This window comes from Megalops cyprinoides, chromosome 7, assembly GCF_013368585.1.
Source record: "Megalops cyprinoides isolate fMegCyp1 chromosome 7, fMegCyp1.pri, whole genome shotgun sequence".
Classification (NCBI taxonomy): Eukaryota; Metazoa; Chordata; class Actinopteri; order Elopiformes; family Megalopidae; genus Megalops; species Megalops cyprinoides.
Genome location: NC_050589.1, coordinates 34,612,758 through 34,629,146, shown reverse-complemented (window position 1 = coordinate 34,629,146; position 16,389 = coordinate 34,612,758). Strand labels below are relative to the sequence as shown.

The following is a 16,389-nucleotide window of genomic DNA, read 5'->3' as shown; positions in this document are numbered from 1 at the left end:
GAATATTTTTCAATTACAAATTTCAACCAGGATGCCAATACATTGCATGCATTTACACCTATTACTACTGTATGTAGTAATTACTAACTCTATGTAGTTAAAATGTATATATTGATTCAAAAATGAGCAGTCAAACGTATTTTTCATATATGGCAGCAGTGTAGTGTAGAGGTAGGGAGCAGGGCTTGTGACTGAAAGGTTCAATTTCCCTGCTGGGGCACTGCTGTTTTACCCTTGGGCAAAGTACTTAACCTACAGTTTTCCCAGTAAATATCCAGTTGTATAAATGAATAAAATTGTAACCTATGCAAGTTGCTCTGGATAAGAGCATATGCTAGATGACTATAAAGTAATGTAATATACAACACCTACATTACTTACACAATATAGAGTACCCTCCAGGTTTATACATACCCCTCATTAAATCAGAACAAAAAATATATCATAGACAAAGTATGTATGTTTTGGTATTCTTTTTCACCTTACAGATTTTAAATGTAACACAAATAATACTGCACAGGATCATACTGCTGACAAATGATTAAATTCTAGAACATATTAATATTACGTAGATGGTTTAAAAGCCAAAATAAAAACCCAGTGCATGTATTCCTGTGTTGGGTACCATAACGGCTGGATTACATGATGTGATCCACATAGCAAATGAAAGAGTCAGGGCTTTTCAGGTTTGCTGCAATGGACAAAACATGAGCCGCGCTGCTTAATGTGAACCTCAGGCAAATCAGCTGAATTGTCACTGATTGTATGCAGAATTGTGGGATTGAAAAGACAGCCAGCATTCAGCATTCTCTGGCATTTTTCCTAAAGTTCCTGTTAACATAACAAAAACATGCGCTTTGACACAACAAAAGGGCGATGGGCTTGTTCTGGAGCAGAGATTCTGATATTTGCGTTTCCTTGGTGATGGGCCTATTGATTAAAGCCAGTTGGCAGGTAGTTTTTGTTGTTTTTTAGTTGGCTTTTCCCCAAGCAAACATTGTTGGGAGTTTGGCTTTTCCTTTTGGCTTCATAATTTTGGCTGAAAGATGACATCACTTTGGCTTGGGTTTTTGAAATCAGACTGGTAACCTTGCACTTGAGTGTAGACACATAAAAATTGTTTCCAAATGACAAAACAGTGGTATTGTCTGTAGTCAAAGTCACATTTTCCTGAGTCATGCAACTAGCCCTAGCAAAAAGACACTTTGCATTTAAACACCAATTAGCCACACTACCTCAAGTGTGAAGAACTATGTATCCAAAGTAAACTTTAGTCTTTAAGTTACACTTCCTTCACTGTCTAATATGAATCCACATTGAGAACTCAGTTTTCCCTACCAACTGTATTATAATTGCACTGCTGACCACGGCAAGCAGACACTTGTCTGAGTGTTATTCAGTTGGGCAAGCATAGGTATTTATATGTAGGACTTGCATTTGTGTGGCTCTGTCTATCTTAGTGGCTAAAACAGTTTGGTTTCAAGCCAGTTTACTAACTATCATAGTGGTATTATTGTGACTACTTTTTTTAATATATTGGTAAGTTAGAAATCAAGCTACCTCGGCAACTAGCTATTATTTGTGAATTCAGCTACAACGGACCAACTAGATACCTAGAAAGCTACAAGCAACAGTCAAGTAACTGCCAACTAGCTAGTTATCCACAGTGGCCAGCATATGTTGACAGCTATCTTGATATGATCCTTAGTTCCTACAAAACATGTCCTTGGTTGGTGATGTTTGACAGCATCTTAGCCTGTGATCATGGGGTATGAACCCTGCCTGGCTGATGCTTGGAGCGTAATCACTAAAATGAAAGGGAAATGCTTTAGGCTACACAGTGAATATGCAAACTGATGTCTTATCTCAGCAATAACTGGCCTCTTAACGAAGTCTCATTAAAGTATTAACATTTTTGTGGGCAATTCAAATGAAAATGAATGTTAGATCTGGTTTTTCAATATTTTCACTTCAAATGACTAGGTTTGTGAATATCAGCAAGGGGAAACAACTGAGGACTTAGGATAGTCTTAGCCTGCTTTTTTGCTATGTAGCTCTTTGACAGAAAAAACAAACATCAAAAAGAAGTTTTAACTGTGAATAGACATAGCTATACTAATAAAGTTCTTTATCTGCAGTGTGTGTGGGGAAAACACTCCCATGGTCCCTGTATTGTTTTTAATAACATTCTACATCAAGAAGTTAAACCCAATCAGTTTAGTTTTAGTTGATTAGTCACACCGATTAAACAAAATATCACAGTACAGGACTGTACTGTACATTCATATCTACAGTATTTCATGTTATGGGCATTACCAGCCATGATGCTTGACACTACTCGCATGAAGCCACAAATATTTCTAAATCCTCAAGTGTTATGACACCGGAATTGTACAGGTGATACTAAGGCACAGGAACTAGAACTTAAAATTCAAGGTCTGAGGATGTTTATCCACAAGGGAGCAAATAACTGAAATGGCAACAATTCTTACAAGCATTAATGAAATTATGATCCAACAAACAAAATCATACTGTAAATAGAATAGCCTGATAATTATTGCAGTTGCCTATCTGAGCGTGTCTCCATAACACACTGTATGTGCCGTTATAACTGTAAATGAAGTATTGGCAAAATGGAGTCTCATGCATCATGATATATTCAAGCCTGTGAGAGAAACAACATTTTAACAAAACAGACAAAATCAGCCTTATTTAGCAAAAAAATGTTTAATCTCTCCTTGATGCGTGTGTTTATTTACAAGTAGTAAATCTGCAAAATAGGAAATAGCAGAATATTTACACAATGAGCGTTTAACAGCCAACTTGTCACAGTTGCTTCAAGTCTGAAACTCTTAAAAATGTATCAGAATTCATATAGTATTAAAATTCTTTTGATTTTTCCTCTTAAATCCATTTATCTATGCATTTATTTTGACCCTATGCTTTTTTTCAAAACTGTACTTTAAAAAGGACTGCTTTTTTATTTGCCACGATTGAAACAAGAAGGAAAATGGGAAATAATAATGCAGATATCCAAACTTTTCCAAACAGCCATGGAAGAGATGATGGGCTGAGTATAACAGAGTAGTGCATGCTGGGTACAGGAAGGAGTACCGAGGGTCACATGACCAGCTCGCGGCCAGCCACTGGCTTCAGAACCAGCATGAGAGAGGTGGATCTGAGTTTTGAGGATGGGACAGGAGCTGACAAGGCACTCTGTTCTAAGTGAAAGCTCTGTGTTCATCAAACACTGTGTTTTTTATTCTTTTGCTTTCTTTCTTCTTCATCTCAGCTGTCAGAGCAGGTGCTAGAGACAATGTCCTTAATGTTGCTGAATGTACCATTGTCGTACCATTTCAGTGATATGAGCTGTGCAGTTTACAGTCTTTTCATATTTATACAAGTGGCAAAAGTAAATTAACAGAAAAAACAAGCCAAAAAAAAAAACAATAAAAGAAAGAAAAACTCAGGAGGCTTACCGCCTCAATACTTGCACTTTTCTCCCAAAGAAACTTGTTCTACACCATAGAGCAGTCATGCAAATAATCCACAGGTCACTCCCCCAGCCCCCCACGCCAACCCCCACCCCCTCCCCCTCCCCAAAATAACAGAACAGCAAAACAATATTGAAACAAGAAAAACATCCTGAGACTTCAAAATGCAATCTTCAAAGATGAACCTGTGTGCAGAGGGGCAATACACATCAAGATCTTCAATGGGTAATCTTGCAAGATGATATGGGAGAAATAAAGAGTACACTCTGTGATTCTGGATTATTTTAACTACATTTTATATTGACAGTCAACTCCTGATAACTGCGTGTGTTCGGGACTGCTGTCGCAGTATGCTCTTAAGTATGCACAGCCGCACACTATGCAGTGAAATGAAGTATGCAATTATCTGCCATGCAGTTATAGGGAGTGGACTGTATTTACTGATGCACACAATGCACAGGCCTAAAGCCATGCAGGTGTGGCCAAAAGGACAACTCAAACTGGGGACAAGGTGTGTCCTGTAGACAGACACGGAAGATAACTGGAAGGTTTGTTCTCGATGTGCAAGAGCCCATCACGAGGTTCACAAGACATCCTTCACTAACCCTGTTTGTACTGGATATCGAGAGGGGATCGGCCTATGTGCACGCTGTTACATTAACTACAGGTAACTCCTGCTCTCAAAAGAGCTGGCGGGGCCCTAGCAGGATTCAGGTGTAGCTTAAAAATAAATAAATAAATGACTAAGACCCAGAGGATGTAAACCTGTTCACGTCTCCTGAGAGCTTGAGCCGAAGATCACAGAAGCCTGAGTCCCTGACAGCCTGGAGCCTTCTCAAAGTTGTACGGTCCAGGAGGGGAGGGAGAGAGGGAGTTAGAGAGGGAAAAAGGGAAGAAGGGGGGTGGGTGAAGACAAGAAGGAGGCTTCAAAACGTCCCGCCTCGTTGAAGCGCCTGACGAAAAAAGAAAAACCCTCAAGTTCTCTCAAAGGTACCGCCACAGCAGGGTAACTTTCATGCGTGGCCAAAATACTAAGTGCTATTTGAAGAAAGATTTTAATTATGCTGTACTGGAGACCTGCTCCCAATTGCTTATGAGATATTAAAACATGAAAGAGAACTTAAGAATAAATCAAAGAACCACATGATTATTGATTACACCCTGCCACCTTGCAGGGAAATGCTTAAATATCCTATTGTGAAGGTATGCCCCATGGTACAATCACACCTACACACACACTTCTCTCTTGCCCTCCCTCATTGGTTTGCTAACCTAAACATTTTAGGGTGCAGGTTTTTTTGCATCTTTTTGAAAGTCTCCAAGCCTACATACTTCCTGAAGGAAAGTAGGTGTGTAGGGAAAGTATTTTTGATTTGTGCTGATTTTCCGTATGTGTCTCTCAGGAACTTGCCACGCAAAGCAAGCGAGGGTCAATGCAGCACTGCATTTCACAAAAGTACCAGACAACAATAATAACAAAAAAAAAAATCCTTCACCCTCGAAAAAAAAAAGCACAAACAGAATTAAGCAGCAATTCACAGTCTCGTTGCACAATACAAAGATGTTTGTGTCTTTACACTCACAATTTTCATTTATCTTCATTTCTGGTCCACCACTGCAATATACAGGGTGGAACAGAAAAAAACAATACTGAACTTCCATCACCGAAGTGCTGTGGCAACCAACAGACTTCACAGAGCTTCTGAGAAGGCAACTCATTTCATACCAGCCATTGAGTAAATAAAGCAAACAAAAAATGATTCAGCTTCACCCCTGGAAGAAAAAAAAAAATCTAAATACATCAGAACTGACCACAGTTTGCCTCAGGCAAGCAAAATAATGTACACAATTCTCACCATTCAAACTTCAAAGATGTCTGGTGAAAAAGAAAAACCTGAAATAAAATTTTAAAAACTTAAAAAAAAAAAAAAGATGTTTAAGCCACATGGTTTTCACTGGGGCCAAGGGCTAAGGGGATTATTTAGCTAATGAGTGGATAAGCAGGCTGGGTGGTTTCACCCTCCTCGAAGCTAGCCCTCGTCAGACCTCTGAGCTCGCAGTCGCAATCCGTGCAACACAGACTCCTCTCGGCCACCTCCATCTGCATGCCGCGGGAGGTCCCGTCAGCGTTTTGGGACGCTCCCGCCACCACTCTAGCGGGAGCTCGACAACTCGTTATCGTGTTCTGACACAGGGTGGGGACAAAGTCCAGCTAAACACTGTTCAGTTATAGGGGTTGGGCCAGGGAACCAGGGACAGGACGCTATCAAAAAGACAACAGCTCTCTTCAGAGACGTACCCCTGCTGCGTGTGCTGAAAGGACCTTGCATTAAGCCGAACAACACGGTGCTATGCAGAACCGGTTCCCCCATGAGGGAGAAATCTTCAGTTTGGGGCGTAGAGTGCGAGACCCACGTCATGTGACTATATCCATAAGTCTCATCCCCTAAACTCCACCCCCAGCCATGACCACAGAGAGCTCTGTTATCCAAATCCTGTCGAACGATTTTTTTTTTCTTCAAGTTATGCAATCTACTTCATATGAATATTACCGGTGTGGACAGGAAGCTATACAGAAAGGATTCAGCCACATCGATAAAAGCAAGAGGCAAACCATTATAAAGGCGGGGGGTGATGAATACAAAGCTTTCCACCCAGGTGTTGGAGGACCCCAATGTAACATTTTTTTACTAGAGCAGGAGTCCCGCCACTCTGTGTTTGGTTTGCAAATTAAAATCACTGTTGCGCTGAAGGTGGGCGCATTTGCGAAAGCAATAAAAATACAGTACATCTTACTTCAAAAGTAATATTCCAACCTATGGCTGCGAGTTTGGGTCTTTCTTCTTTAGAAAAACAGACTAGGTCTCACACTCCTGGTCATCTTTCATCTGTTTTCCATTTTTTTTTGCACTCAGCTTTTTTCTGATCAGTTTCAGTCGCTAGGCATGTCAACATTTAAATCATAGCACATTTCATCTAACAAAATGTCTTTGCACTAAACAACATTCAAATAAAACATGGCACGGGACAGGTTTTTCTACTTCTTTTTTTTCCTCTTTGTTCATTTTTTTTTTTGTCAGAAATATCAAAGCCTTTTTTGTCGTGTCAATTGAAGTTGTGTCTTAAAATGGAAAACTTTTTTTTACCTTTATTTTTGCTCGTTTCTTTAAAAATGCAATTGTATTTATACATATATAGATATATTTAGATCTCTTTTTTTCATTTCAGTTTTTGTAAATTGTGCAAATTCAGCAGTGACACGAGTGCCAGGAGACTGGAGAAAAGTGGGCATTTGAGGACAGAGGAAGGAGGAAAAAGAAACGACACAGGAGCTGGAAAATAAAACCAAAAGTCCTTGATGTCGAGAAGGTCCCAATGAAGTTCGGTCGTGTGACTGGCGGTCACGTGGCCAGGAGAGCGGTGATGACTCTGCGGGTTACCCAAGGTGCCCGTACCTCTCCTCGTTTCCTCCACGAGTTCCTTTCCCGGTGTCCAGCTTCGCGCGATGCAATTTCGACAGCGAGAAATAACAATGGCGTCAGCTACAATGAACAAATGCTCTCTTTAGATGCGTGTTTTTTTTTTTTTTTTTGTTGTATGTGTGTGTGTGTCTGTGTTGACTGAGGCGAACCGGGATGGGCCCCACACAAGCCCAGCTCTGTGCGATCTCCAGTGCACTGCTTCTGTCCTTGCAGTCCTTCGGATTGGGGTTGGGAACGGCGGCGCGGCCCCCTGCTCCTCGGGCTGGGGGGGTCGGTTCTCAGCTGGCCAGGGCCATGGTGTCGATGACCTGCTCCAGCTTGCTGCGCAGTCTCTGTCTGCGGGCCTGCTCGTCCTTCTGCAGCGCCGACAGGATCTGGGTGGAAGGGGCAGGAGACCGTCACGTTAGCAGAGGTTAGCAAGCACGTCGTAGGTCTGAATCCCGGTTCTGTGGCGGGACGCTGCTGTTGCACCAATGAGCTACCCACTTTACCTCAGTAAGAACTGGGTTGTGCATACGGGACACAGGATAAGATGCCAAACTGCACTGTATTGTGAACTATCAGGGGATCTAATGGGAAGTACTTTAAGAGCTAAGAGAGATGCTGCTTGTTGGGACAACACAGCAGGCTAACACTCACAAACCGCCAGTGGAAAGCCACACACACCCTTGAGTCCTGCACCATTTTGGCTCGGGCATGGGACTGTAACGATGAAGAGAGCACACATGGACTGTATGTAACCATGACACCTGCACTTCATGTTCTCTGTTCTGCCACGCCCACATGAAGCAGGAGCCCGTGACAGCGACAGGCACCGCTAATGGGGACCACGGTGGGGACAGCGCGGTTAGCGGAAGTGGCGGGGTGCTCTGCTGGGGTCACTAATGAGGCAGGGAATGGCAGCGTCATCTCAGAGAGGAAGAGGAGGCGTGGGAAGAGGAAGGGGAGAGGACCGCGCCTGTCCGTGGCAGCTTGTCAGCCTGCCTCATGATGGCCTAGCTACACCACACTAGCGAGGATGAAAAATTAGCTGTATGTTTTCCTATCGTTGCAGGGGGGATGGGTTATCACACCTCGGTGATAGGAGACCATTAAAGCAAGGCAGCTGCGGTGTACAGGTTGGAGAGGAGGCAGAGGGGAGAGGAGATGCTGTCTGATGATTAACTGTATGCATTATTATTGGCGGTTGCGGTGGCGGCGATTCTTTGCCTAGCTGATGAATTCAGAGCAAATTACTTGGTGCACATTTTTACACGCTGTCCACTTACGGTCTACAGCTGAATATTTACTGAAGTAAATAAGGTTAAGTTGCTCAAGGGTACAACGGCAGCACTCAGCACTCCCGGTTACTCAGCTCCTTGTGTGACAAACGGTTAGCCACCATAACAACTGCAGAAAGACGGACAGCCAGTGTGCGTTGCAGTGTGGTGCAGAACCATCCTCGAATGCTGATAAACACACACACACAGGGCGCCAGCGGAGGGAGTCTATCCTTCTGTTCCGCTGTAGAGTCTGTTATGTCACACACACACACACACACACACACACACACACGGGCTAAATGGCCTTTCCAAAGTACTTCATTATCTCTCCATTTCTCCCACTTCGGCCTCATGAGTCACATGTACTTATCTCTGATGTGCTCCAGAAGAGCGATCATGGCTCAGCGGATTCTTTAATTCATGTGCCGGAGCGGTTGAGTACATCTGTATGCGGTGTGCATCGCACTGCATGTCGTACCCACTGGATTAAATCAATTCATATTCTGTATGCATGTACTGTGAGAATGTACGCACTGCCTGTGCATATGTAGGATTTATCGTTTATTTGCAGAGATAAAGAGAACTGATGACACCATTTGAGAATGAGAATGAGAAATGGTTAAATGGATGGAAAGATTTATCCTGTGGAGCTGGGAAGGCAGTTTGGACCCCTTTCAGATTTAGGGGCGCTGCAGGTTTTAATGTGTACAAACGTCACACAGATGACCCACCCCCCACCCCCTCGCCAAAAATGAACAATATAGAAATGATAAGTCGAAAACGCAGGCCCTCACCTCGTCCTTGTACTTGACGATGTAGGAGTAGATCTCGTGCAGTGCGCTCATGCTGTTGAACTGGTTCAGGTGCAGCCGCGACTGCTCCGCCAGGTAGGCGCTCATGTCCTGGTCGCTGATCGCCGGCATCCGCGAGATGTCCGAGTAGTACCTACAGGACAGGAGACGGAGGTGGAGAGAGGCTCAAAAATGAATTTCTTTTAAAGGAATGATTATTATGACAATGACACAAAAATGCTTGATGCAGAATTGTGTACAGTACCACAGGTCTGTTATGTAAGGCAGCCATTTTGCAACAGACGGTTCATCACACATCAGTTGACGTGGCAGGGAATTATTAGCCATCCTGAGGATGGTTAAACTGAGGTCCTGACACACTGTGGTCATTAATGTGGTCAGTAGGGGTGCTAAACCCCAGTGTCCTGGTGGAATTCCCAAACTGGCCATCCCAATCTGGTGACCTAATTGCCCCCTCCCCCATCACACACATTGTTTATTGGCTACACAGTCCCTTACATATCCCCCCCCATCTAGGTCATCACTGTAAAAGAGACATGAATTCTCAGTTGATTTTACTAGTTAAAAAAGGTTAAATAAAAATGTTCATCGATTTAAACCAGGGGATGAATAGATAGCTAGGTTGAGGGAACTACAATCACTAGGATTTCCTGGCAGCCTGAAAGTGCAGGCTGACTTTCCGCCAATGACGGAGTCCATTAGTGATGCAACAGCAAGGCGCCATCAACCCCACAATGTGCTGTCAGTCATTCACTAGTGTGATCCAAAAAGACTGAGCTCTACACCTCAACAAACCCTGATTGGTTGATATTGCTGACTCAAGCATAAAACTTCCATCTGGGGGCTCATGAAGATTCACTCTAACATTACTGGTGTCCATCATCAGCAAAACTTCATGAACTAAAGTCCTGAGGATGAAAAGGGGCTCTTTGACGTGAGGTCGACTCTGAGCCCCCACTCTTACCTCTCCACCCAGTTCTTGTAGTTGGGGATGTCCTTGGCGTACAGCAGCTTGTTGGAGGGGGAGTCCTTGCCCAGTTTGTGCTCAGAGGTGGAGCAGGAGTCCATGAAGGTCTGGGCGACGACGGACAGGCAGGCGTCCGTGATGCTGTTCTTGTGGATGTCGAAGACGAACTGGGGGTTCTTGATCACGTTCACCCAGAAGCGCAGGGGTAGGCTGGAGAAGAGGAGAGAGGAACAGGAGAGAGAACAAGACCCGTGAGAGGAGAACGGTTAGAGGAGAGGGAGGTGTGGGGAGACAGTCTCGGAAGAAGGGAAGGGGAAAACAATAATAATGATGAAGACACACCGAAACTAATATGACAAAGGGGCAAAGGGCCAGTAGAGGCAGCGAAACATGACAGCATGATGTGGGAAAGCCGTGGACTCAGGACTCGTGGGAAGACGCGGCTTGTAACTGGAGCTCTCCGGCAGCTCGCGCGAGAGCGCCTCTCACTATGACATCACTGGCGCATAATGTAGCCGCATTATGTCGGCACGGCAACTGGGGCATGTCTGCAGCTCGGAGGATCTTGTCACGCAAAAGGGAGCGGCGCTGCTGTTTTGGCCACAGGCGATGCGCGCCGACTGTGTGGGAGAGACTGCCAGTGCTGTCATCCTCTCCCACCTCCATCACTGCCGGGAAAGGCACCTTGATGCAGGGGCTGAGCGGGGAGAGATGCGCCCCCCCCCCCTCCACCAACCCTCCGAGCGCAGCCGGAGACTGAGGAGTCGGGCCTTTGAACAAGTGCCCCAAGACTCATGACAAATTACATGAGATCTTACTCTCATATCCTCAAACAAACACAAACCCTCAGACAGAGATGATAATACAGACAGCAGCACACATGCCAGCACAGAAAATGTGCATGTACACAGACACACACACACACACACACACACACACACAGCGCGCTTTGCACTAGCATATGTACACACATAAGAAAGACCACACTAACACACACACACACACACATATGTGTACTCGCTCACACTAGCCTACATACACACATTAAGAAAGAGCACACTAACACACACACACACACACACACACACGCGCGCACACAGCACGCATTCCCAACCGCTGTCAGCGGCCCACTCTCACCAGTTGCTCTTCCAGGTGTGCCTCACGTCGGAGTCGGTGATCTGGTGTTTGTCGGCCTGTTCGTCCAGGAAGTCGAACATGTACTTAATGGCCAGCGGGAGGGCGCTGCCACGGTGTGCTGTGCTGAAGATGGTCTCAAACAGGTCATCCACAAACTTCTGCAACGTACCCTGAGAACACAGAAGGCACAGAGGGAAGGTGGGACGGTGTGTAAGAGGTTTTTCAGCTCTTCTTCAGTTCTTCTCACTGCACCCCACACTAGACATCAGTCAAATAACATGGTCTATCTGAAGATACAATATTTGACGTAAAGAATGGCATTTTTACAATGACTAAGTGTTATGATATTAATGATTATCTCCTGATTATTTAGGTGACTAGTCAGTGAATAAACATAACACTTTTGATTAAAATATTACTGTGACTTTGAACTTGAGGACCTTGAGCTTCACTGGTAGCTTTCCACACTCTAGCATGCTTTTGAAATTTGCCCTGGACCAATACTTTCTCCACCTACAGTAACAGTTCAACACAACCACCAAAAAACAAGGGCACATGTAACTGCTAGTGCCACCAATTGACCTAGAGTCAGAGGACAGTGATGTAAATGAGCTGGCTGGGGTGTAAAGGCCTTGGCACATGACTTATGTTGATACAATGACATCTTTCCCAGCCACCCTCACAGTGGTACACTTTGATCCCGGAGCACCAGAGACCAAATGGCATTCCGCTACACTCACAGACACACCTCAGTGTATCACAGATAGAGGGGGGAAAAAAGCAAGAAAGCGCTCTTAATCATGTCTCTCTGTGAGAGGACACATTCACTCCAGGACAGCCCACGGGGATGCGGGGCCAGCTAGGCTGAGGACAACAATGTAGAGAGACGTGCTCCTGTGGTCTCCCTCCTGGATCCTGATCGGGTCCTTCCCCTCCCTCCCTACCTGTGCAGTTTGTGAAAAAAATGATCTGCCTTCTGCAATTTTGTGTTCCCCTGTTTTACATCAATATCTATTTTTTTTAGTACGAAGAAAAATTGACTACCCAAGAGGCTTGCATAGACCATCTCATTTTGTGCTTTTTTTTTTTTTTTTTACACAGAATTAGAACCAAAACAATCAGCTCCAAGGGGACGGCGAGCGCAGTGCCTTGTTTGCCCAGTTAAGAGGGGAATTGGCTGAGGACTCTGGGAGAACGGAGCCCTGCAGCGTGGCTGCAGCAGAGCGGAGCTGTTAAAGAGACAAGCGCAGCTGCGACGCCAGGGACTACGGCAAAGCAGAGGCAAGCACCTGGGGGGGGGGGGGGGGGGGAGGAAAAAGCCTCACTGCATCAAAAGGGAGCCAAAAGAGAGCACATCCAATCTAGCGTTACACAGAACCCCGCAACCTCCTCCTTATGCAATGGCTATAAATAGGCCCGGGAGAGGCTCTGCAAGCCCCCGACATTTGCTGAGGGTGCTCTTTGCTGTCAATCTTGTCAATATTATGAAGCAGTCAAGCGCTTGGGTCTCCGCAGGCTCTCTGATGGGTGCAAATCACTGTATCACTCAAAGTGGGTGATGGCTCCATCCCTTACAGGTGGTTGTGAAGCCTCACTTCCTCATTAGTAGCTGAATACACAAACCAAGAGGAAGCAAGAGAAAGACACTCATGTAGACATGTCTGGGTTTAGGCATTTGGAAGTTAAACGGCTCTGGCCCTGTGAGTATACCTTGGTGGCCAGCAGGCGGGTCAGGTAGATCTCGGACACCATCTTGCTGCCGCGGTCGCCCTCGCGCTGGTCCGAGTGGTCGTGGTTCTTCACCAGGTGCCACAGCTTGGTGCCGCTCTCCAGGTCGGGCGTGATCATGGGCGTGCGAGAGCGCAGGCTGTCCGGGCTGCTGGCTGTCCGCAGCATGCTCTCTGCAGACATACAGAGAGAGAGAGAGAGAGAGAGAGAGAGAAAGAGAAAGAGAGAAGCTCAGCGCAGTTCAACCGGCTGCATTCCAAAAAGATTATGCTGTTGCTACAAAATCCCACATTTCAATTCTGCCCCATACCTCAACATAGAAACAGACTAAAAAAGAGAGCAGACACACTACAGCCAAAAAAAAAAAAAAAAAAAAACCCTTCACCTTTCCCGTTTGAACAGAACTCACCTCCCTCCGCTAAGATCAACAAAAACACCTTTTTTATTATCCTGCAAAAATGGAACCATTGAACACCTGCATGATGTCCTACATACAGTGAGAACAAGGCAGAGAGAGCTGGAGAAAGACAATGACAGAGCGAGGCTTAAAGGAGAAGCCATATCTCCTGCATCTGACATTCACTGCTGGTCTGAAAGTGGGAGAAATAGCCAGTGAAAACACAAGACCTGAACAGAACTGATCAGGAGCGAACAAAGAGCAGAAAAAAAGCGTTTGCCGCATCAGAAGACCCGGACACGTCCAAAGACTTCAGACTGCAGTGTGTGCAGTGAGAGCAAAGGCAACGAGGCACGGCAAATCCCCAGGGGCCTCGATCATCAGAAAAGCAGAAGTTTTAATGAAAAAGCGAATAGATTCCCGCGGCTGCCATTATCAAGGGGGGGGGGGGGGGGGGGGGGGGTACTGAACCTTTTCTAAAGGGGGAAAGAAAGCAACTCATTCTGCTCACTTGCAAAGCTCAAACTAATTGGCAGAGTGCAAAACAGCATGCCTTGGCACCGTGCAAAAAAAACTAGAAGGGAGGTTGGGAGACGGAGTTGATCTTCCACGTTGTCTTCATTGCACTTGCTGCCTCCTCTTCCTCCACCCCACTATGATGTGACACAATTGGCATGCGGCGAGACCCCCCGACATGCCCCTGCACAATGAGACGTCCCGGCTGCCGGGTGAGTCAGGCAGCATTGGCCACCGTCAGGTTACCATTCCGTTGCCGGCACCGCCATCCCTTATTAATGGCGTGAATGTCAAACTTCATTAGACCAAACCAAAGAGACACCCGTCTGCCGCACTCAGCTTATCTACAGGGCGGCAGCAGCCGGGAGAGCCGGGCCGCCCGAGACCGCGGCGTTCCTGCGTGTGCACACGCATCACTGATGCGCAGGGTGAGAGGAGAGAGGGAGGTGGGGGGAGGGGGGTGGGCGAGTGAGGAGCGAGAGAAAAGAAAAACACCTTCAATCTCGGTTTCTCTCTCTCCGCCGTGGAATGATGGAGTGCGCCTCGGCCCTGCGCTCAATAACGCGGAGAGGGCCTCCCGCTTGTTTGCCTGTCACAGTCCCAGAAGCCGGCCGTTTGAGGCGCCGGATGAAAACAAATGCCCCGGCCCTTTTAAGACGACACAAATCCGTCCAAATCCCAGCCCTCACCTGTCTGCTTTCTCCTGCGCGGGCAGCAAGCCGCGGGAACGCAGCCAGCGCTGCCTGTTGAGCCGCACGGGGGACTCGCTGCAAATACCCACAATGCACCCCTAACCATTCAATGCCACACCAAACTCCGGCTCAGTCGTCTCAGATATCTGCCAGTGTCCTGCTGTGGCTTGGAGAAGTTAAGTGACACAAAGCCCAGCCCTGGGTAAAACATTCCCTTAAGGAGAAAGTCACGCACGTCAACGCATCAATCCATCAATCTTTGCCACAGAGAGCTTTACAGAGCACTATATCCCGAAGGGAAAAAAAACAAGAAAAAAAAAACAAAATGAGAATGAGTGGAAAGAACTGAAAAATTCTTCCATGACCTCTTGTCTATATACAGTATTCTGCATGCCAATCTATTCAAATGATTTTGATTTAAAATTTGAAACAAAAAACCTAAGAAATAGTTTCTCCACAGAAGCTGGAACTATGCAGCATACAGTATACCCAATATCAATGGTCTTAGAGTGTACATGTCACTTTATATGTATCATGTGTCCTTTATATCTATTTTTAACAATATATGAATATAACTACACGTGAAATCAGTAATGGGATCAATAATCATTTTATATATGCAACACATTCTGCTTGCATTTTTGTAGGTTTCAGCTGCACTGAAATTTCAACATTTTTTGACACGTCAGGTGGACGTTTGCCATGCGCTAGGTCCTGCTTGACTGGCTGCAGCCGACACTCACGAAGGAGGACCAGTCGTGGAGAAGTCTGTCCTTACCGTGCTTCTCCAGAGAACAAAACAACAAAAGAAAACAAAAACAACAAAAAATGTCCTCTCTCAGGCAGCCAGGGTTGCCATCACAACCCGTTATCGATTGCAGCCGCGGGCTTAAAGACCACAAACGAAATTGGGTGGAGGGACCCCTGAAAGCGGGGGGTTTGGGGCACAGTCCGACGCAGCGCTGGCGCCGAGGCCGCACGCCCGCTTCTGCAGCTCTCCGTCTCTCTGCCTCGATCCCTCCTCCTGTCGGTGTCAGACAGCAATTTCCCATCTCCGGCACAAAACATTAGGTGCCTGATTTAATGCCTGTCATCTCCAGACATGAAGGGAACGGCTTTAAAAATGTGCAGGCAGGATATGGGTGTCAGGTTGGAGCTTAGGGAGGTTCCCCCCCCCACCCTCCACAGAGAGGTGCTTGGCTGGATTACTCGCTTTAAGGGAGAGAGCTGGCGACCTGCAGTGATAGGACATGCTGGGACACGAGTCTGGGCATCGCAGTGCCCACACACCCAACCCAGCCGCACGCCAGGAGGGAAGACTTATTATTGTTATTCCTTTATGTGGCGGGTGCTGTTACCAAGACCGACTTATGGAGCCATCATGGGAAGATACATTACATATTGTAAGAGCAGAAAGGGCATTGGGACAGAAGAGCAAGTAATACCTCTATAATAAAGCATCAAGCTATAAAAAAACATGGCCTTGATCAGCACACAGTAACTCCTGCGCTGGTGTAAACACAGTGCTTAAAATGATATAGGAATGGCATAACCTTTCTTCATCTCACAGCGTAAAAGGTGCCAAACAAAGAACCATAACAGGAGCTACATAAGGGCAAGCATAAGAGCTACGCTAGCGTACACATATACGTGTGCGGGAAAGCACTCATAAGGATGCACTTTGACTGTATGTTGCGTAAGGGCCTCACCGTATCGGCTGAGAGACTTGGTGAACGTGGACGAGTTGGAGATGTTGTAGGCGGAGTTCTGCTTTGGCACCAGGGCGATCACTGACCCATCCGTCACCTGGGGGGGGGAAAGGTGCATCTTGTGAGCCTTGTCAATCACCACAGCCTTTCTTTGTCATAGATCAATGAATGAACGAATGAATGAATCAACGCA

The 16,389-nt window shown here is 46.0% G+C and overlaps 1 protein-coding gene across 1 annotated transcript in view; it reads right to left on the bottom strand.

The window, feature by feature from the left end:
* Positions 1–5,453: 5,453 nt before the first annotated feature.
* LOC118780137 (plexin-A1-like) overlaps positions 5,454–16,389 on the bottom strand; it is a 186,703-nt gene continuing 175,767 nt past the window's right edge. Inside the window, exons 27-32 of the mRNA XM_036532463.1 lie at positions 16,197–16,293; positions 12,865–13,055; positions 11,155–11,324; positions 10,015–10,227; positions 9,033–9,183; positions 5,454–7,350 (exon numbers count right to left, since the gene is read on the bottom strand). Coding sequence (XP_036388356.1) covers positions 7,255–7,350; positions 9,033–9,183; positions 10,015–10,227; positions 11,155–11,324; positions 12,865–13,055; positions 16,197–16,293 — 918 coding nt within the window. The 3' untranslated portion in view covers positions 5,454–7,254. The remainder of the gene's footprint in view (positions 7,351–9,032; positions 9,184–10,014; positions 10,228–11,154; positions 11,325–12,864; positions 13,056–16,196; positions 16,294–16,389) is intronic.